The sequence below is a fragment of the Lipomyces japonicus genome (assembly GCF_038497905.1).
Source record: "Lipomyces japonicus strain CBS 7319 unplaced genomic scaffold V1514scaffold_38, whole genome shotgun sequence".
NCBI lineage: Eukaryota > Fungi > Ascomycota > Lipomycetes > Lipomycetales > Lipomycetaceae > Lipomyces > Lipomyces japonicus.
The window spans coordinates 35,744-54,798 of record NW_027117850.1 but is presented as its reverse complement, the minus strand read 5'-3'; the positions used below and the strand labels follow the sequence as shown (position 1 = coordinate 54,798).

General features: G+C 40.7%; 8 protein-coding genes across 8 annotated transcripts; 4 read left to right on the top strand and 4 right to left on the bottom strand.

Moving 5' to 3' along the window:
* The first annotated feature begins 72 nt into the window (after positions 1 to 72).
* V1514DRAFT_335170 (uncharacterized protein) lies at positions 73 to 1,881 on the top strand. Its single transcript, XM_066928341.1, has one exon. The coding sequence runs from the start codon at positions 148 to 150 to the stop codon at positions 1,777 to 1,779; it is 1,632 nt and encodes a 543-aa protein (XP_066781895.1). The 5' UTR covers positions 73 to 147; the 3' UTR covers positions 1,780 to 1,881.
* Positions 1,882 to 2,095: 214 nt separating this feature from the next.
* Positions 2,096 to 4,645, bottom strand: V1514DRAFT_297172 (rab-GTPase-TBC domain-containing protein). The gene is made up of 2 exons (XM_066925452.1): positions 3,303 to 4,645; positions 2,096 to 3,231 (listed from the first exon to the last, which is right to left on the bottom strand). Exons 1-2 carry the CDS (start codon positions 4,356 to 4,358, stop codon positions 2,122 to 2,124), a joined length of 2,166 nt encoding a protein of 721 aa, XP_066781894.1. The 5' UTR covers positions 4,359 to 4,645; the 3' UTR covers positions 2,096 to 2,121.
* A 34-nt stretch (positions 4,646 to 4,679) lies between these two features.
* On the top strand, positions 4,680 to 5,864 carry V1514DRAFT_142556 (uncharacterized protein). The gene is made up of 2 exons (XM_066924476.1): positions 4,680 to 4,801; positions 4,856 to 5,864. The coding sequence occupies exon 2, from the start codon at positions 4,946 to 4,948 to the stop codon at positions 5,690 to 5,692; it is 747 nt and encodes a 248-aa protein (XP_066781893.1). The 5' UTR covers positions 4,680 to 4,801; positions 4,856 to 4,945; the 3' UTR covers positions 5,693 to 5,864.
* A 650-nt stretch (positions 5,865 to 6,514) lies between these two features.
* Positions 6,515 to 8,998, top strand: V1514DRAFT_284001 (uncharacterized protein; the record flags this gene model as incomplete). The annotated part of the gene is made up of 3 exons (XM_066925136.1): positions 6,515 to 6,602; positions 6,649 to 7,026; positions 7,077 to 8,998. The coding sequence occupies 3 exons, from the start codon at positions 6,515 to 6,517 to the stop codon at positions 8,996 to 8,998; spliced, it is 2,388 nt and encodes a 795-aa protein (XP_066781892.1).
* A 1,043-nt stretch (positions 8,999 to 10,041) lies between these two features.
* On the bottom strand, positions 10,042 to 10,512 carry V1514DRAFT_344162 (major facilitator superfamily domain-containing protein; the record flags this gene model as incomplete). The annotated part of the gene is made up of 1 exon (XM_066929175.1): positions 10,042 to 10,512. One exon carries the CDS (start codon positions 10,510 to 10,512, stop codon positions 10,042 to 10,044), a length of 471 nt encoding a protein of 156 aa, XP_066781891.1.
* On the bottom strand, positions 10,149 to 11,327 carry V1514DRAFT_143446 (uncharacterized protein). Its single transcript, XM_066924479.1, has 2 exons — positions 10,769 to 11,327; positions 10,149 to 10,704 (listed from the first exon to the last, which is right to left on the bottom strand). The coding sequence occupies exons 1-2, from the start codon at positions 11,062 to 11,064 to the stop codon at positions 10,527 to 10,529; spliced, it is 474 nt and encodes a 157-aa protein (XP_066781890.1). The 5' UTR covers positions 11,065 to 11,327; the 3' UTR covers positions 10,149 to 10,526.
* Positions 11,328 to 12,568: 1,241 nt separating this feature from the next.
* V1514DRAFT_335157 (glycosyl transferase family group 2-domain-containing protein) lies at positions 12,569 to 16,159 on the bottom strand. Its single transcript, XM_066928340.1, has 2 exons — positions 14,688 to 16,159; positions 12,569 to 14,624 (listed from the first exon to the last, which is right to left on the bottom strand). Exons 1-2 carry the CDS (start codon positions 15,681 to 15,683, stop codon positions 12,765 to 12,767), a joined length of 2,856 nt encoding a protein of 951 aa, XP_066781889.1. The 5' UTR covers positions 15,684 to 16,159; the 3' UTR covers positions 12,569 to 12,764.
* An 819-nt stretch (positions 16,160 to 16,978) lies between these two features.
* On the top strand, positions 16,979 to 19,044 carry V1514DRAFT_321510 (concanavalin A-like lectin/glucanase domain-containing protein; the record flags this gene model as incomplete). The annotated part of the gene is made up of 2 exons (XM_066926052.1): positions 16,979 to 17,030; positions 17,093 to 19,044. 2 exons carry the CDS (start codon positions 16,979 to 16,981, stop codon positions 19,042 to 19,044), a joined length of 2,004 nt encoding a protein of 667 aa, XP_066781888.1.
* Between the last annotated feature and the right edge of the window lie 11 nt (positions 19,045 to 19,055).

Below are 19,055 nucleotides of genomic sequence, written 5' to 3'. Positions count from 1 at the left end.
GAGAAAATTGACCCCTGAAAGATAAATTAAAAAAAAAAAAAATCAATTGTACATTGGAAAGTGCAAATTGATATTATAAACATTAAAATTACAAGAATTTCTATGTTTGAAATACAACATAGCGCCTGCTTCGACAATTAACTAACCATGCAGACGTGCCTGCTTCGTTCGACATGTCGCCTGTCTTCCACAAAATTCAGTGCCTCTGTGTTTTCAAAAAATTCCGGCATAAGTTTTACTAACCGTGGATTTTCAGTCCAAAAACGACCAGATGGTGAACTTTCGGAAGCAAGTCAACAAACACAAAAACAACAAAAACAACAAAAACAGCAACAGAAGTCTGAAGACGATGATGGCCTGTTTCTATTAGATGTGAACCCAGACACAATTGGGGTTAAAAGGGATTACGGTCGTCTTTCATTTGAACCACCTCGGCTGCCTCCAGATTCAACGTTTGATTCATCAATTACCGCCGGTAACAGTAAGCCCAAAAACAACAAGACCCGGTTTGGCAAGAATCTACGATTGCTGATTGGAAGCGGTGTGTTTATTTGGGCCGTTTATGCAATCAAGTCAACTTTTTACGGTGATGCTACGAATCCTGCCGACAAGGATTCCGCACCGGCATTAGATGTCAATAATTTTGCAACTTTTATCATTACGCATCGCGAACCAGTGGGCAAGGATTGCGTGCTTTTGGAATTATCACCACCATATGACAAGGTTAAAAAACTACAAGAAAAGCATAAAACGAAATTACCAGAACAAGATCCAAGAGATCCTGTACTTGCTGGCGATCCAGGAATCGCCAGTCTTTGGGATGGTTCGAGAACTTTTTCGGTCGAGATTGCTCAACCTGATTTGCAAATCGTGCGACGATACACGCCGTTACCGTTGCATTATATTTTAGGATTGTTACCCAAAAATGAAATTATTGATGGCAAGATTGAATTAGAACGAACCGCAGTCTTAAACACGTTTGCGGATGACTTGAAACAAGATGAGGGCAAGTTTTTGTTATTAATTCGGAGATATGCTGATGGTGAAGTATCAAGATGGTTGTATTCCAAACCGGTCGGTTCCAGAATCTTGATAAGAGGACCGTTTACAGAATTTACCTTGCCAAGGGACGTGCAACCAAGAGCAATTTTAGACGTCAAGAGACGGTATCGAGAACACAAAAACGAACAAACGCCCAAGATGCGTACGCAAATGACTCATGTGCCCTTAAAATTGCCTGCTGATTTTAGACCTGATGCTAACGATTTGTTATTTATTGCTGGTGGTACCGGAATCGCTCCGGTTTTGCAATTACTCTTGTCTAGTAATCCGATTCCTGGAACCGCGATTATTCATTATTGCGTTCGTGATGCGAATGATATCGCTTTTAAGCGAATATTGTATTTCTTGGAACGATCCGGTCGTGCAGAAGTACATTATCATGTTGATAACGAGGGCACGGTCTTAAAATCCAGGGATTTACCTAACCCCTGGACGACAAAAATGAGTAACCAAGCTACTAAGAAGAGGAAACAATTGGAAGCATGGGACTTGGATCAATTTAAGAACGCGGTTGATTTGCAAGAGGCTAGGGAGGCCAGGTACAAAGGCACGTTGCACCGCAGGCCATCGTACGCGATCGTGTCAGGTCCTGAAGGATTTATTGATTTTGTGGCTGGCAAGCGAGTAATTGGATCACCAGAGACAAACGATCAGGGGAAAGTGGGCGGATTGTTAAAGAATAAAGGATGGGACGAAACAAACGTTTATAAACTGTAATGATATAGAACCCACATTTTGTATAGTTAGCATGTTGTACATAAAGATATATAATTTAAACTGTAGAATTAAATTTAAAATAATTTGCATTTTCTTTTGGAACCTTTTTTTTGTAAAAAAGACCAAAAAAATTTATTCAGTAAAAATTCATTATGCGAAAAAAAAAAGACGCAGTAAACTCCATAAATTTAAAAAAAAAAAAAAAAATTATATGAAACCCAGCCAAACAACAAATACAGTGAACATTGATCAAATGAATGCTATAAACACATTTATAATACTAAAAAAAAAAAAAAATAAAAAAAAAGAAAGAAATTTAATAATAAAAGAGTGGACCCAATTTTAAGTCTCATAACCATCCATTGGAATCGTATCCTTAACAACAATGATCTCTTTGGATAAAAGCTCACGCAAGACATCACTAATAATCACGCGACCTGCTTCTGGTTTTAATGGCAAAGTTTTATCGGGACCACCCGGTGGTCCGGTCGTGTTAACCCTTCCGTTAGCAGCAGCGGTCGCCAACGAACTTGTAGAAGTTGTCCATTTTGGTGATGACAATGGTTCCTTGTTTTTGCGATCAATTGCTTCCACGGTACGTTGAAATCTATAAAACAAAACTTCAGCTCTCGTAAGAGTATCTTCCAAATCAATGGTCTTAGATAACTCATTCATGTACTTCAATACTTCGTCGAAATGCTCCAAATGATCAATAATCACGTCCTTATGTTTATCAAGAAGAGCAAGGGCAATGAAAAGTACAAATTGACTAGATAAATAATCAGTCCATAAGACTTCCCAAAGTCGTAAAACATCATCCCAATCAAACTCTCGTTTGAACCATACAAGTAACATTCTGAAAACAAAGAAAAAATTTGTCGAATCAGCCTTTTCTAAATGTGTGTATAACCTGGGATCCATCAATTGAACCAAATTATCCAGTGCTAGCAACTGCCTGTGCATTCCTGATTGATCACGCAAAAAATTTCGTTCCATTCTGTTCATGAAACCTGTGAACGCCCAAAATGCCACTGCATCATCTTGAATGACAGCATATATGGGAGAAAGAAGGTCGCTCATGCCTTGAACGTAACCCAATGTTTTGTTGTATTCGTTATACGTGATTAACATGTCCTTTAACTGTTCCAAGTGAACGTTCGTACCAACGCTGGCAAATGGAGAATCCGCGTCCGGGTGCGGTGTGTCTTCGCCAGCAAAAAGTGGAATATTTCGATCAGTTCTGTGCACATCTTTCTCAATTCTGTTGCGTTGATCTTTCCAAACCGGATCATTTTTTTGCCGTTCAATATCGTCCCACCATTGACGTTTCAATCTATAATATTCATCTCTTTTACTAGCCATTATGACTTGACGTTCAATTTGTGAACTATCCCATGGATATACTCCAAGGAAAAATAACCATGCCTCACTCCTAATATTTGCAGCCAGTCCCTAACCATGTATTAGCTTTTCAAGTTTATGTCGCATATTACACAACCAAGTGTGTATTGGCAAAAACTTACTCCATGAAATACTCTTTCCTTAACCTCACTCACGGTAACACAAAGCCGACCGGAATGATCAAACAAAGCTCTCCATTCTTCTCTCGAAACCTCGTTCCGTCTTTCGACTCGGTTGTCTACTGACAAAATTTCAAAATCCCCAACTAATGAATTAATGTGATCGCCGGTATCAGTCCATATTATTTTTGTCCTATTTCGTTCTGCCTCTTCAGATATTGTCATTGCCCATTTCGCCAGATATACTCTGGCTGAATCAAAATCATCCCCGAGTTGCTTAACTTCTGGAACGTTAAGAATTGCTCTAACCGCGGGAGGTGAGTTGCCAAACACATCACTTGCAGCTCGTCGAGAAAACCTTGTGACCCTGGCAAATCGCTCCAAAATATTCCATCGGGCGTCCTTAATAATTTTCGAAAGATCATTCGTCTTTTCAATATGAGCGTTGGGAGGAGAAAAAGATAATAAATCATCCGGATCCGGGTTTATTAAGTAGAGTCTTTGTTCAAATGTTGACTTTTCCACAACGGCATATTTGCGCAAGTATTTCATGAATTGATCACCGCCCCAAAACAAGTCACCGTCAGCTGCAAAAGGCGTGAATTTTTTGTTGCGCATTTTCTGCTGAAGAATTGTACTCTGTGACTCAGCATCATGGAAAAATAAGGCAGGGATAATGTCCTCCGTGCGAGTGTGAATAATGATACTACCCCACCACCATCCGAGCGAGGGCGGCCGGAGCATGACGGAATATATACGGTGTAGTGGAATTGAAAAAGCATAGGAAGATATTGAGGTAATTGGTGGAATAGACACTAGTACTTCTGAAGTGGTCGGGCCTGAGTCGTCAGCAGCCAGATCAACCTTGACGTACGACTTGTAATCTTCGGACCGTAGCAGGGTTTCGGGAACCCATGCAAGCAGAATATCCTTGTCCGAGGTCGAGCCCGACGGCCGAACTAAAGCAATAAAACCTGAAATATTGTCCTTTGCCGAAGTTGTAGGATGAACATAAACCTTAGACTTGGAGAAGATCAGCTCGCCACGATCAAACTGCATGGTTGCGATGATATTATAGAGCGCAACCAAGCGTGGTCACGTCTGGCATGCGCAAAAAAAGATATACCGCTGAGATATACAGGTCAGTGAATGCTGCGTAACTCTTTGAAGAACAAAACCAAGACAAGACCGTGGATTGAGATATCGTCGTGCCAGTTAAGTATAATTCATATATTCTTTGGTTAGTTCGCCGGGCTTCGTCAGTTTATTATGGAGCAACACAAAGCAAACAAAAGCGGGGTGAATTACACGAATGCCAGTTAATGTATCTATAAATAATAAACCGTGTATTGACGCCCATAAATGATTGCACGCGGATTACACAGATACACACAAACGAGATGCTGCCTCCGCATGTGCCATTGTCGAGTAATACAAATTTTAAAACGATAATAACAGTCAATCGTTCAATCGGTTTCTACGTTTTAAAAATTGGAAATGCCGTATGTAAACTCCGGTGTGGCGAGCAAATTTCAAAATTGTACTTATAATTGTAGCGCAAGGTCACGTGACCTTACACGGGGACTTGCATGGGCTCGGCCATTGCTGTTGCCCCGTGAAAGGACAACTTGCTGTTTTAGTGAACAATGGCAGCTTCGCAAAATTTTGGAAACGGGCTTTGGTCTAAAATAAAGCGGTATGGTGTGAATACGGTCCATTCATATGGTGACACCGATGGTGATACCGAAGAAGACACTCATATCCACAAGGCCTTGGTCAACTATTACCTCGGCACCACCGGAAATCTGCCTCAGTTTTTAGGCGGACAGGCAGCAATACCGTCACATTATTCACCCTATAGAAAGAGCACTCCGGTTTCTGCGGTATCAAAATATGGTGATTCATCGCAGTCATCCCCTCCACCGCCGAGTATCAAGACCGAGACCAGCAGCGCCACCCCACCTGCCAGATCCACACCGAGGCCATCATTACAAGATATCTATCAGCGAACGCAACTACAATCTCAACAAAGCATTCATTATTCTCACTCAGGACGAGGCAGTACGCCGGATCATTTAACAGCAAACAGCTATGGCGCATCTTACTCAATGAGATCCAGTATTGACACCATCGATTCAAGACGGAGCAGCGGGGAGTCGAGGGTTCGGGAGAAGCTTCAACGAAGGAGACCGGTGAGCCCGTCAAACAGCATTAGCGGGCAAAGTGTAGCTTCATCTGCTAGTGGAGCCAGTGCTTCTAATTTACGAACGCAAGGCTACGCATCGACTTCACAGACTACAATTACCGCAGATGGGCGGAACTTGTACCATCAACAACAACCGCAGCAGCAGCAGCAATTTCATCGAGATCAGCAGTATAATTATTATCGATGATTAGTGCGCTGATCAATTAATGGTTAATTTGATGTAGTTTTTAATCGGCATTTGGAGTTTTGGGACGTGTTGGGGATTTCATGTGTTTTTATTTCTAGAATATTTAAAGTTGATATTTTGCATAACTATTTAAACAAACTAAAAGTTCTTTTTATATCCATTCTATCGGCTACAAATTGATAACTGGAATCTTTCAGCCATTAAACATTGTAACTTCATAATCTCTATCGTCATAGATATGCCTTACTATAAATTATATTTGGGGTAAACGTTGATTCTTCGTTATTTGTTTAAGGCTATGATCGCCGTGAGGTTCCCCTGAATTCTGGATTGCATGGCGTTGTTATTTATTTATCTATTTAATGCATAGTTACGACATTTTGAATCTTAAATAATGAATTGGAAAAACTGACAGTTATTACTAACCACCTGTTATATGATGAATATGTGTTGTGTACAGTATTATGTACTGGACTGGTATTGAAATAACGGTGGGGAAATAAATATTTTGTGCTTTGGATGGTGAACTTTTGCGTGCATGAGCAACTGCTTTATTTCTTTATTTGGATTACACACGTCACGAGGCACGCCGACAAAGCGATTTGGTTATTCAACATGTCAAACAATGAATGCGGTATATTTCGTCATTATAAACTATTGATGAACATGAAAGATCTGCAAGATTTATTTCTGGATGAGGTCATTTTTACGTATCCGAATTACAAGCAATGACTTGGTTTTTAACCAGGATCGTTTCACATATTATTTCATGATGGTCTGGTAGCTTTTAATCGGCTTTTATTTAATTGCACCTGCTTCAGCATGTCTAGTACGGCGAATCAATCTAGGAAGAGAGAGGCCGAGTATTCAAACATCGAACGAAAGCTTCGGCTCTTTGGGATCTTTGAGGGTATATTTTCTCTGTTCATGCCTTAGATCAATTTAACACTCAGTAGGATTCAAATATGGAAAACTTCCATCGAATGAGCAGATAAATGTTGCCCTTACTTCATTTGAAAAGAGCGAAATTTTCAATTTGAATTCATCCAATAACAAAAAATTGTCAGAAGACGGCAAAGTTTTACTCACTGACTTTCGCAATATCATCAACAGTGCCAAAGTTTTGTGGCTCACGAAGAATTATGATAACCTTTTTCAAGAGTTTATTTATAACTCATCTCGCGTTAATACGGCAGAGGTTGGGAAAGGGCTAAAGAAAACCACAGAAGAGCATACCGACAAGGACAGTGCTACGTTATACGAACATGATGTCATCGAAGGCCTAAAGACTTTGGGCACGTTGGTACTTACAAACGGACAGTTTCGAAAACTTTGTATGTTGCTTCACGAACTACCTTTTATAAAAACTAACATTTCATTACAGTAAGTGATGCCGTGCTTCTATTACGTGACATTGTCAGTGATGCCGCTGAGGCTGGACTTCAGACAGGAAGTTCACTGGTTGAAAAAATTCGACCAAGTGAAGAAGAGAAAAAAAAAATTGATGAACCGGCGCCTGAAAGTACATGGCAGGAACCGCCAAAGATTGAAAAGGACGAATTAAAATCAACATTAGCTGAGCGCAAAACTACTGGAAAAGAAGTAGCAAACGAAAAAATTGACAAGTCGGTTGATTATTTAAAAGGAAAATTGCCCAAGGAGAGACGCGCGAAAAGTGTTGATCGGCTAAAGAAAGCATTGGTTGAGATTCAAAGCCGAGCTGAATATCAAGAAGCCATTGATACCTTACTCGATTTTTTTGAAGACTATCAAGGATATATTCGAGCTAGTACTAGTGGGTTAGATAAAGAAAGCAAGGAAATTGATAAATTTCCTGGAAATCGAAACACGCAACTGGCCTACCATAACTTAAAGACTTTGATTGAGCGTTTTGCCAATAATAGTTCGTTAGATGACTTGACCGACACATTTAACGACTTGTACAAAGATGCGGATCGTGATCCCGAGCTTAAGGATTATTTAAGGACTTCGGGTAATTTTATTCGTGCGAGCTTAAAACAGAAAGGTTACATCACAAGCGAGGAGTGGTCAAAAGATTATGCCACACTTCGTTCCACTGGCGATAACTTGTTTCGGTACAAGTACTCAAATTATGGCGAAACGTTTTCGGACGAATTCCAATACCTGGCAGACCAATTTCAATCGGATGCTTTGAATAAAAAATTTATTGATTCGATCACGACCTTGTTTAACAATCTTGGTAAAGATGTGGGTGGGGATTTCATAGTTAAGAAGCATCTTGCTGAAGACGTGGTCAACGTGATTGTTCCTGAAATTTTAGAGCATGTCCAATATATTCCGCTGCCACGCATTGAATATAGTGACCGCGAGGTTGATGCTGTTTTGGAAAACTTGATTGTTCAGGCAGACACCTTGTTCCCCACAATTTTTGAGATTCAGAACCATAGCTTCCGCAGATGGGCTCGCGGTTTTCAAGAAGCAAACGTCAAGAGTGACACGTTTATTATTTATGGATCAGGTATAACGCTCGACTTGAAAGACGTGAGCTATTATTTTTATAAGAAGAGTGGAATTTCTATTCGAGATATTGGACTGGCCAATTTTTTCCTGGGTCGTGATGGCATCAGTTTCAAACTCAAAATTTCACGCGCGTCTGACTCAGACACGAGAAATCATTTTTTTGTTGTTGACGATATTAAGGTGAAGATCAGTAAGGTGCAAGTAAAGTTGATTAAATCGAGGCATAAGATATTGTTTACCATACTCAAACCTTTTTTGCTTCAACTGGTCACGCCATCACTTAAAGGCCTTATTCGAAAACAAATTTTGCAAACATTTAACGAACTTGACGAGAAAGCTTATACGATCCACCTCGAAAAGAAGCGACTTGCCATTCACGCTGCTGAAGATGAAAGCCTATCAGGTAGCTCTGTGAAGTTGTACTTTGACGCTGCCAGAAATATAATAACGCAGTCAAAGGAGCAGAAGGAGCGTGACGCGATTGCCAAGGCTGGCAAGAGGCAAGCAACAGTGAACGTTGCGGCTACACGAGATACGTCGTTATTTAGTAATATTGTCCTGCCTAAAGGTATCACGTCGAACAAGGCCACAAGCTACAAACGACTAGCACAAGAAGGAGAAGGTTGGAAATCCGAAGTTTTCAGTATCGGAAATGCTGCTCCAGTGACGATTACCGCACCTGGAAAGATTACGAGAAGGAAACGTACTACTGCTACTGCTACTGCTACTGCTACTGCTACTGCTGCTGCTCAGCCTGGGGAGAGGGGTGACTCGGTATACAACCACTATGGTACTTCCTCGTAAACGTTCTTCTGAAGTAAGGAAGCACTTTGTGGCATTGGATATTACGGGAAGAAGTATAATATTTGACGATTTTTGTTTTTTTATTTTTCTTATTATTTTAGTTTAATCGTAATTTAACTTATTTGTATATCATTTTATATGTAATTATCATTTTATATGTAATTTGCAGCGGTAAAGAAAAATCAAATTTTAAAATGGGAGAGTCTGGAAAAGGTTTTGAACATTATGAATATATTTTATTTAATTTTCGGTTTTCATGTGACGTGTGTTTCAACTGCAACCTGGGGTCACCAATCCTTTAAATAGAAATTCTTCATTTGAGTTCTGACAGTCAGTCGTAAGATATCACTTTATGTATGCCTTTGTTCGTTAATGCAAAGTATCTCAATTTCTGACATTTTATTAAATATTAAGCGTTCATATTAATTATTAGATAAAAAAACTAGTATTGCAGAGAACTAGCCCAGCCTACGCCGAGGTTGTGATACACTATATATACTAATTAATGACTTTTTCCAAATTGCGCGAAAAAAAAAAAAAAATATACTTTTATCAATGAAGAGAGGGAAAACAGATGCCACCGTAGCTGGAGTAACAATCAACTTGGTAGTCACGATAGAGTACTGCGGATAGTTAGTAATACAATTCAAAAAAAACAGACAGTGGAACAAACCATTTCAACATACAAATAACAAAGTTAGTGACACTCCAAATGGGATACCGGCGAGTACTGGCGCTATCCAATGAATACTAGGTCTTTCGGTCCAACCCATCTAAAATAATGATATGGGTAAGCATATTGATCCAGCAAAAGTGCTGAATAATCTGTATTCAGCAGCTGGAAGTCGTTTATTAAGTCGTGTCCATCCAGGAAAATAAAACACGCGTTCAAGCACGTAATGGACAGCAACACTGAGCAAAACTCCAACCCCAATAGGAATGAATACGAGCCCGGAACTGCTAAGTGAAACATTATAGATATTCATAAACACGTACGGTATGGCCTCAAAAAATCCAATTAAGATTGCAAACACAAAAGAAGCTTACACAGCCAAAGAATCAACGACAGGATCGGTAAAGAGCATGCTGAATGGCCTTGAAAGTGTTATTTTGCCGACCATCTTGAGGCTCTGACCGAGGGGTGGCTTTGGCGGAAGCACCAAGCCGCGTTTCTTTGCTCTCTTTTTCAAGATTACCGGCTTGTATGATTCTTCAATAAATAAAAGTGGGATCAACACAGCACCGGATAACATTAATTGAAGCCATTGAGTCCACTGCCAATTCTTGCTCGTTGCGATATAACCACCGGCAACGGGGCCCAAAACTGAACCCATGAATGGACCGGTAGCACAAAATATCGCCATTGCAAGTCCAGATTCATGCAAAGCAAACAAGTCAACAATGGTACCGGCGCTAACCGCTAATACAGAGGAACCGGAAAACCCAGCGAGTAATCGGAACACTAATAGAGAACCAAAATTTGGCGCTAACGCCGTACCAACACAGAAACACATTGCTAGTGGCAAGGTTACAATACAACGTACACCAGTCTGCGGCCTAACGTTTCTGATAGTGGAGCGCCGATGGTGGGACCAACTGCCAGCCCAAGAAGAACTGTTACAGTAAGGAATGAGGCATTTGTGCTGACGTGAAATTTTTCAATAATTTGCGGAACACCGCCAACAATCACTGATATGCTGAATGTGCTGCGTTATAACTGAATTAGCATGGCTTGATTCTCAAATGGTAATTTTTTTTTCTTATATTTACACAGTAAGACAAAGAATTCCAACAGTGCCAAGAGCAAATCCTTTGCGTTTCAGGGACCAATTACGAGGGTCATCTGGATCATCGGGGCCGTCCCAGTCCAAGACTGCAATTGCGTTCTTCTCTAAAGACGGCAATCTTCCTAATGAGGCAGAATAAACGCTCTCTGCGTCATAGTCATTTCTAACTATGTTAATAACCTGAGCAATTTCATCTTCATTTCTCAATTCTTTGAGTTGCTTCTCAGTCAGGTCTTCTGGATTATTTGCCAATGATGTTGAGGAATGCTCGGTAGCCATGATAAAGTGGTATGTCGGTAATGCTTGGGTATCATCAGAGATTTTCGGCCATCCTGCCCAAGTTTATACAAAAGAAAATCCATTGCCAGATTATTGATCGCACACGTAATTAATCATTGAAAAATGTTATGGATTGGGGCAAATAATTAATAATCGGTACGCGACCGCTTGAGCTGTTGGTTTTGCGCGTTGACCTCAACAACGTTCACGCAAGACAATAAATGAATAGTGTGTTGAAAAATAACCAATTTTTCGTCCGCCTTCATTTTCGGGGTTCAACAAAATCACGACGGTCGACAGACAAAAAACAAAAAAAAAATAAAAAAAAATATAAGTTGTATGTATAGTCAGCAATGATTATTGATCATCCCGACTGTCCGAACCGTCCGAACCCGGCTTGTACGCCTTAAACCCCGGCGAATTTGGATTAATTAATATCTGCAACAACAGTTTATATTAACCGACCAACGTATAATAAATTATACAATGCATTTAGTTATAATATGTGATGACTACTATACTATTTATTACTCGCTAATTGCAATGTAAATCTCGGAATAACCAGTTTTCAACTCTGCAATCGGTCGATAATTAAGATGTGGATGAATACAAGTGGACAAATACATAACAGCCATCACGTGTCCCAAGAAGCTGAATGCTAAAGTGCTAATTAAGTTTAGAATTTAACACATGTACAATTATGAATATCATAACCTAAAATATTACAACCTGGGAGGGATATCACAAACCTACGTGTCAACCATGGGTTTTCCGAACAAATTAACCTTCAAGCATGACATACTGGCGCCGACATTTGACCGGTCGGATTTTTAGTTGAAATTCGAAGGTACAATGCAAAGTATATAACTAAATTCAAGTTCAACGTGGGTGTCGGATAAGAGGTCGATTGAGACTCCTCGATCTTTACGACCTGCTTTAGTTTTTTCAAATCGAATATTGTTTGAATCCATTAATTATGTCACACCTTTGAAGATGGATTCTTGCAGGGCGACGCTGCCCATCTGCGTCGATTCATATATTACAGATGCATACGTCCAATTGCGTTCTAAGCTTTTCTGATTAATTGATTGACATATTTTTATTGACGCTAATTACATTTTCTGATTAAATGTCTAAATTTAAAAATATCCTTCAGCAGTCCTTTTCAAAATGTATGTTTTAACATGTAATTTTAATTTTTATTTTTTGTATTGAGCCTCTTTTGATAAGGCTATAAAGACATATACTGCCACAGAGTACGAGAAAATAAGGGTTCTTGCAAGTTTGCAAGACGTTTCATTTTATGATTATCAATATCGATTGTATAGTAAACAATTTTACTGTAAAATACTCTTTCTTGCTGATTGAAACGATGTGAGCTAAACGCCATAGCTTAACCATGGGACAGTTAGTTTTATTGATGACTTTGAGCTATCAGCATAAATTAGGTTGCATGTTATAGCGCAGACTAAATAGGTACTATAGCAATATATTATACCTTAAAAAATGTATATGAAGTATGTATTCATCTTAAATACTAAATTCTATTTACTCAATCTACGGCATTGCACCCATAGAACACCATCCATTAAAAAAATATCTCCAAAATTTTAAAGTATAAACAACTAACAAAATAAAAACATATATAAATTAGAATTCTGCTTTATTATTATTATTAATATATTATTATAATTTTGTTTTTAGAAGGAAAATGTCATAAGCTGCGGGTTTAACACGATGGGCGACAACATGTGAGATGCAATGTTCCAACCTAACGGCAGCCCACAGTATACGCCAGTGATTCTCCAATTCCAAGGAACCGCGTAAGCGATCACAATCATGCAAATCATCAACCCAGCAACGACAAGGTACATGTACTTGAAAGTCTTCATAATCTTTGGGAATTCGGTAAAGAAGTTGGAATTTTCTAATTCTTTAGCTGTCGCACCCCATTGCATGTTAAAACTAAACATGTGCGACAGTAGTGCAAGATTAAGATGCCATGATAATCCACCAAGAAAAATGGTCATTAGGATGCCCCATTTGAAATTTTCAAATAATGCATGCCAAAATGTAGATTGCCCAGTTCGATATCTGACCAGCGCATTGGCAACCGGGCAAGCTCCAGAGAATACGACAACCAAGGTAAGAAAGTTTGTGAACGATGACAAATAGAGTTGATCCATGCTGTATTGGAACCAGCCAATCACGATGTAGTTAACAAGAGTCAGTAACAAGGAAGCCGAAATTGCATAGTAAGTGCCAATGTATGAAATAATGGTAAACTTTGCAAAAGTTTTCATTTCTGAAGTAAGAAATCGCCAAAACAATGGCGTGAAAATTTTGCCAGTGTACCAGTACCTTACTGGCTTGAAAACCAACTCGGAACATCCATAAGCATATTTCTGCCATCGAGTAAGTTCATCATACACGGTGAGCGAAACGCCTTCTTGAAACTGGTCGTCATAATACGTAGCCAATCGTACCACGTACCCTCTCGTTTGCAACTTGAGCGACATTTCAAAGTCTTCAGACACATGTTCCTCCGACCAATATTTGACTCTGCCGTTGTCGGTCTCGTCCACGTAAGCAATCTCTTGAACAGCAGACCAGCGCAAGAACGCATTATGACCCACAAACGCAGCCGCATCACCACCAGCAGTGGCATATTGAATGGCAAAATAAATCAACCGAGTAAACCAAGCGATCAATTCTTCCCAATAATTAAATACAACCATCATGACGCCAGACTTGTTTTGCACGATTGCTACTTCCGGAGAATGATAAAATTCTGAAGCAGCATCAAGGAAGCAATCTTCGGGAATTCGAGTATCAGAATCCACCAACAGAATTAGATCTCCAATTCGAATATCACCAGCTGCCCAGCATTTGCCACCTTCAGCTTCTAACACAGATTCTAGCGCCGCCTCGTAGGCTTCTGTCTCTTCACGATCGGTCCATTTCTCATGACGTTCAACTTTTTGCAAGTGCTCCTCAACTCGGTTTGATATGTCAAGGCAGTAATTCATGTTACTTGCCTTTTTAAATCTTCCTCGTCGTTCAAATCCATCCTTGCCATGTGGCGGACGAGACACATATCCAATCAAGTGTTCAGCATAATATGCTCTTCGCTTTTCAGCTTCTTCTTCAGAAATTAATTGCATGCCATCGTCGTTGACAAAAATGTTAGCTGAACCACCCTGGAGTTCGTAAGTAGTAATTGCAGCCAGCAGAGATTGCATGGTCGGATCAATCACACCATCCAAGGTTTCTTTATAAACTGGGCATTGGATCGTGACGTGTGGCAGTTGAATATTGGATGCGGACAGTCTTGGTGGCTTGACTGCGGAATAGGTGGCCGAGTTGGATGACAATTGGGAGACAGGTCCAATTAATTGTATGATCGTGCCGGCCACGACAATCGTAAAAAATGCACAAAACAGAACAAATGGCGGGATGTAGAGAATAATAAGCAGACGAATATAATTACCATCAGCCTTAATTTCTTTGGCAACGATGCGGAACAGCAAGCCAATAAACAAAAACAAAATCAAAATCGCCTTTAACGAGATGTTAGCAAGATGAGCAAAATTTTTTGTTTTTGTTTTTGTTTTAATACTTACAATTCCGACAGCGACAGCTTGCAAAAGCATTATTGGACGACGTTTGGGTTTATTGGCCTCGACATCTTTTAAATTTTCTGCGGAGTTTTCAGCAGTTTCTTCATTAATAATGCTGTGATTGTAAGACACGGTCGGTCCATTAAGTTCACGAGAAAGGTCATTACTAGACCAAACAATGTCCATCATTCTGGTTTCAAGCAATGTTGCCAGCGACAACAGTTGCCTGACATCGTCGGCCCATACCAGAAGGCATGCTTCAGAACGAATAAATGCAGAATATTGATATTTTCGAGCACGAGGAAGATCTTCTAATTCTTCCAGAACTTGAATTCTTGTGTTTTCAGACAATGGCATTGATAACACGTCTGGAGCCAGATAGGACATGAGCACGTTGATTATTGGGTAAGACAGCCTAACACAGACCTCAACGTTTAATTCTGCAACATGCTCAGCAAATGAGTTTACTGAGTTTTCTGATTCAGGTGGGAACACGCGGTATTCGATGACATCTGATGAAGGGTTTCCCTTATCGTCTTCGTGGTTGACTCTGAGAGCGATTGCTGGTGTTTGTTCTGAAGGTAATAATTCAATCCAATGCTTTTGCTTGCAGGATTTATACAGAAACTGGCACATGATGTCGTATTTGTCGAGAGTTCCTGCATCAAGGCCACCAAAGTCCAAGCCATCGTTTTGATGATTTTCAGAAAAAATTTGCCGAAGATCAGAAGTGGCTCTCAATACAGCCAGATCAGCTGAATCTCTTCTTTTGATGCCTTCCGAAACTGAACCGGAAGGCCCTGTTCCAGGCAAAGGACGGTCATGTTCAAGAGTGCGAGCAAAGTTTTCGAAGCTGGTAAGATGGTGCAACGGATGCGCATCGTGATAATGTTGGTTGGAGGCGGAGCTCAGCTGACGGGAACCAGGATGCGCAGGTGACAGAGACTTTGGGCCTTCGGAAACGGAAAGTCTTGCCGCAAGATTAGCAAATTGTGACATTCAATTGGCTTTACGGTATGTCACTTGGAGGGAAACGAAAGATATATAAATGAAGCAAGGTGGGAAGTTGTTGTCAAAGCAAGGCCAGTCGAGATGTGCTAGTCCACGCCCACACGTCCCTGTGAAGAAAAGTAGCAGTCGGGGTCGAAAAATAAATTGCTCCCCCGGTTAATTGATTCCATCGAATTTAGTTATATAGGTTTTCATGTCGGAACTGCAAAGGGATAATAGTAAACACGGAAAAGAAAGCGAGGACATCAGTTAGGGTTGAAAACCTTAAATCGAATCAACATCTGCCGAAAACGAGCCGCATGGCGGATTTAAGGTTGTTTCGTCTAAACATAAGTTACCCGGGTTTAGCTTTAATCTTGTGATAACGAATTTTTTTTAACTTTGTTTTAATATTCGTTTTGTGTACAGCATTTATATAGTGCCATCTGCAAAAGTGTATACAGTAATGGGCACTGTTGTCACACCCGCGAGGGAATGCGTTAGCGAGAAAGCATAAATCATGCATACAAGTGGGCCAATTGCTGCTGGTTAGTACGAATTCAATTGCAAAATTTTCTTGGTTTAAGAATACGAGTACGGTTGGTGGTCAGCAACCAATGGACCGTTGGCCAGCCGTTGCACCAAACATTATCGTTATTAAACTTTTTTTAGTATAGACCTTGAATCTCTGTTTAAAAAAAAAAAAAAAAAAAATATATACGCGTCTCTTGTCGGCCGCCCAATCGTACGATAGTTTGTACCTTTATAGTTACAGTGTATTTTCAACAATAAATATACGCGCTAACCAGAGATGAAATAAATAAAAAATGCATGCTGTCTTTATATAAAAATAATCAATCATGTAAAAATTTTCACGTGTCATGCATGGTTGCTTGTTGGTACCAGAGATTAATTACACCGTCGTGTAAACTTGCCATTCTAAAACGAAACGACGTTTTTTTTTTTTTTTTTTTGGGGAGTTCCGTGAATTAAAGTTTTCGGACAACCAACCGGTGGGTGGGGTGGTACCTTTTTTTTCTATATACAACAACGGCCTTAAATTTCAATGGCCTAGTTAGTATACTGTCTCTACCCACCGTATTGGGATTAGATGGATAAATTAATTAATTGATTGATTGATAGATGGCGGGCAGGTCACAGGAGGCTGCGGCGGGTCGGCCTGCTCCTCCAGACATAACCAATACAACTCATTTCATTTTATTTTCTCTAATTTATGAAAATATATTATCATCTCTATAGATAATCTCTACCACTGGTTGCATATTTGTAGGACAGGCAAAACTATGTCGTCAAACGATTCTCTTTCGTCTTCAAAGAAATCACCATCGATTGAAGGTTGTTTTCGATTTTCAATGTTTGCTGCCTTGTTCCAATGCTAACGTTTTCGTTCTGATCAGTTCCCAACCCATTCAAGACTCCTTTGTCATCGGATGCGGATAGCTCTTCTAATGTAGGGTTAAGTCCATCAGCTTCGTCGGCATCTTTGACAACTGCTTTCACTCAGTCACAACCGCATCAGACGCTGGAAATAATCAGTCCAGCACCTGTCAGAGGGAGCCATCGGCAGACGAATTCATTATCCGGATTGGCGCCAGGATCGAAATTCACGCTAAACAAGGAGTCGAAACGAGGAAAACGAGCAGATCGGTCTTTAGGTCTGTCAGACGTTGCGACTTTGCCAGCTGCGGCTGCCTCAGCAGAAATATCAGGAGCATCAATACCTACAGATCCCACCACAACTACAACATCGTCTTCGTCGTCTTCGTCGTCTTCATCAGCATCATCATCAGGAGTGGACCGTGAATTTTCAGCACCACGGTTTGCTAATAGAGACCATGTTGATTTTTCGGCATTTTCATTCAACAGCGAGTATACTCAATCCAATGCTCAACCAAATACTGAACCCAGCTCCTCACAAACTACTTCTTCAAGACCAGCATTGAAAATAATCAACCCGCAGTTATCTACAGTCATGGATTCAGTTCCTATTCGCTCCCCAAACCAGAGCACGCGACCGTCAATTTCAACATTCCCGGCGTCAAGCCAACGCAAGCCATCAGTATTCGTACGTCGTCAAAGCAGCGCCGTCGTAACAACCCCGAATAATGGACCGAATGTTGTTGATAACGAGCAAACTGGTAGGATTCCGACCCGTCACCATTTCATATCTCGTCGTTTGCCGTTAGGTCATTCGATTGAGAAGCCCTGGCTGACAAAACCGACTTTGGTCGAGAAATTGTTAAATTATATCATAATTGTGGCTTGCGCGATCGGGTTGGCATTAGTCGGCATTCTAACCTGGTTGGGCACAACCGAAATCGAAAATTACAAATATTGCCCGGTTTTGGAAGACAACTTTGAAAGTGATGCCAGTTTGAATAACTGGCTTGTCGAACAACAAGTCGGCGGGTTTGGTAATGGCGAGTTTGAATGGGCAACGAATTCAAGAAATAATTCGTACGTGAAAGATGGCAAGCTTTACATCGTACCAACGCTCACGAGTGATGCGATTGGCGAACAGAATTTGTATAACGGATATACCGTCAATCTGACCACGACCGGCACATGTACGGGTGAAGGTCAGGAGGCATGCTCGATTCGGTCGAACTCGACCGCCGGTACGATGATCCCGCCAATTCAGTCTGCCAGACTGACCACGATAAACACTGCCAGCATTACTTACGGCAAGGTCGAAGTTCGTGCGAAGTTGCCCAAAGGTGACTGGTTGTGGCCTGCGATCTGGATGATGCCGGTAGATTCAGTGTATGGAGCGTGGCCGGCATCGGGTGAGATCGATATTGCTGAGTCTAGGGGAAATTCTCATACGTACCCTGACGGCGGCAACAACGTGATCTCGTCAACGTTGCACTGGGGTCCAACTTCAGCTTTAAACCAGTACTGGAGAACTCATAATACGGTCAAGTTAACACGAACCACGTTTCCTCAGGGTTATCATACGTTTGCAATAGAGTGGAGTAAGAAGTACCTTGCCACTTACCTTGACGGACGGTTGCGTCAGATCGTATATCATCCGTTCAAAACTCCGTTTTGGTCGCAAGGCTCGTTCCCATCAACATATGATAACGGAACGGCCGTGACCGACCCTTGGCCACTAAACAATAACCAGGCACCGTTTGATCAAGCGTTTTATCTGATTTTGAACGTCGCTGTCGGCGGCACTAACGGGTTCTTTGCTGACAATGTCGGTGATAAGCCATGGAATAACGGTGATCGGCAAACCGCAATGATGAATTTTTGGAATGCGCGGGACACGTGGAGTAAGACATGGGGTGATGACGAGAGCAGGGGTATGGTTGTGGATTCGGTTAAAATGTACAGAATATGTTGAATATTTTAACG

Bases quoted from the DNA above. Each gene is read 5' to 3' on its own strand.
- V1514DRAFT_335170 (XM_066928341.1), top strand. From the start codon at position 148: ATGCAGACGTGCCTGCTTCGTTCGACATGTCGCCTGTCTTCCACAAAA.
- V1514DRAFT_297172 (XM_066925452.1), bottom strand. From the start codon at position 4,358: ATGCAGTTTGATCGTGGCGAGCTGATCTTCTCCAAGTCTAAGGTTTAT. The intron at 3,232-3,302 runs GTAAGTTTTTGC...ATACATGGTTAG, and splicing joins AGGAAAGAGTATTTCATGGA to GGACTGGCTGCAAATATTAG.
- V1514DRAFT_142556 (XM_066924476.1), top strand. From the start codon at position 4,946: ATGGCAGCTTCGCAAAATTTTGGAAACGGGCTTTGGTCTAAAATAAAG.
- V1514DRAFT_143446 (XM_066924479.1), bottom strand. From the start codon at position 11,064: ATGGCTACCGAGCATTCCTCAACATCATTGGCAAATAATCCAGAAGAC. The intron at 10,705-10,768 runs GTAAATATAAGA...GTTATAACGCAG, and splicing joins GGAATTCTTTGTCTTACTGT to CACATTCAGCATATCAGTGA.
- V1514DRAFT_335157 (XM_066928340.1), bottom strand. From the start codon at position 15,683: ATGTCACAATTTGCTAATCTTGCGGCAAGACTTTCCGTTTCCGAAGGC. The intron at 14,625-14,687 runs GTAAGTATTAAA...ATCTCGTTAAAG, and splicing joins AAGCTGTCGCTGTCGGAATT to GCGATTTTGATTTTGTTTTT.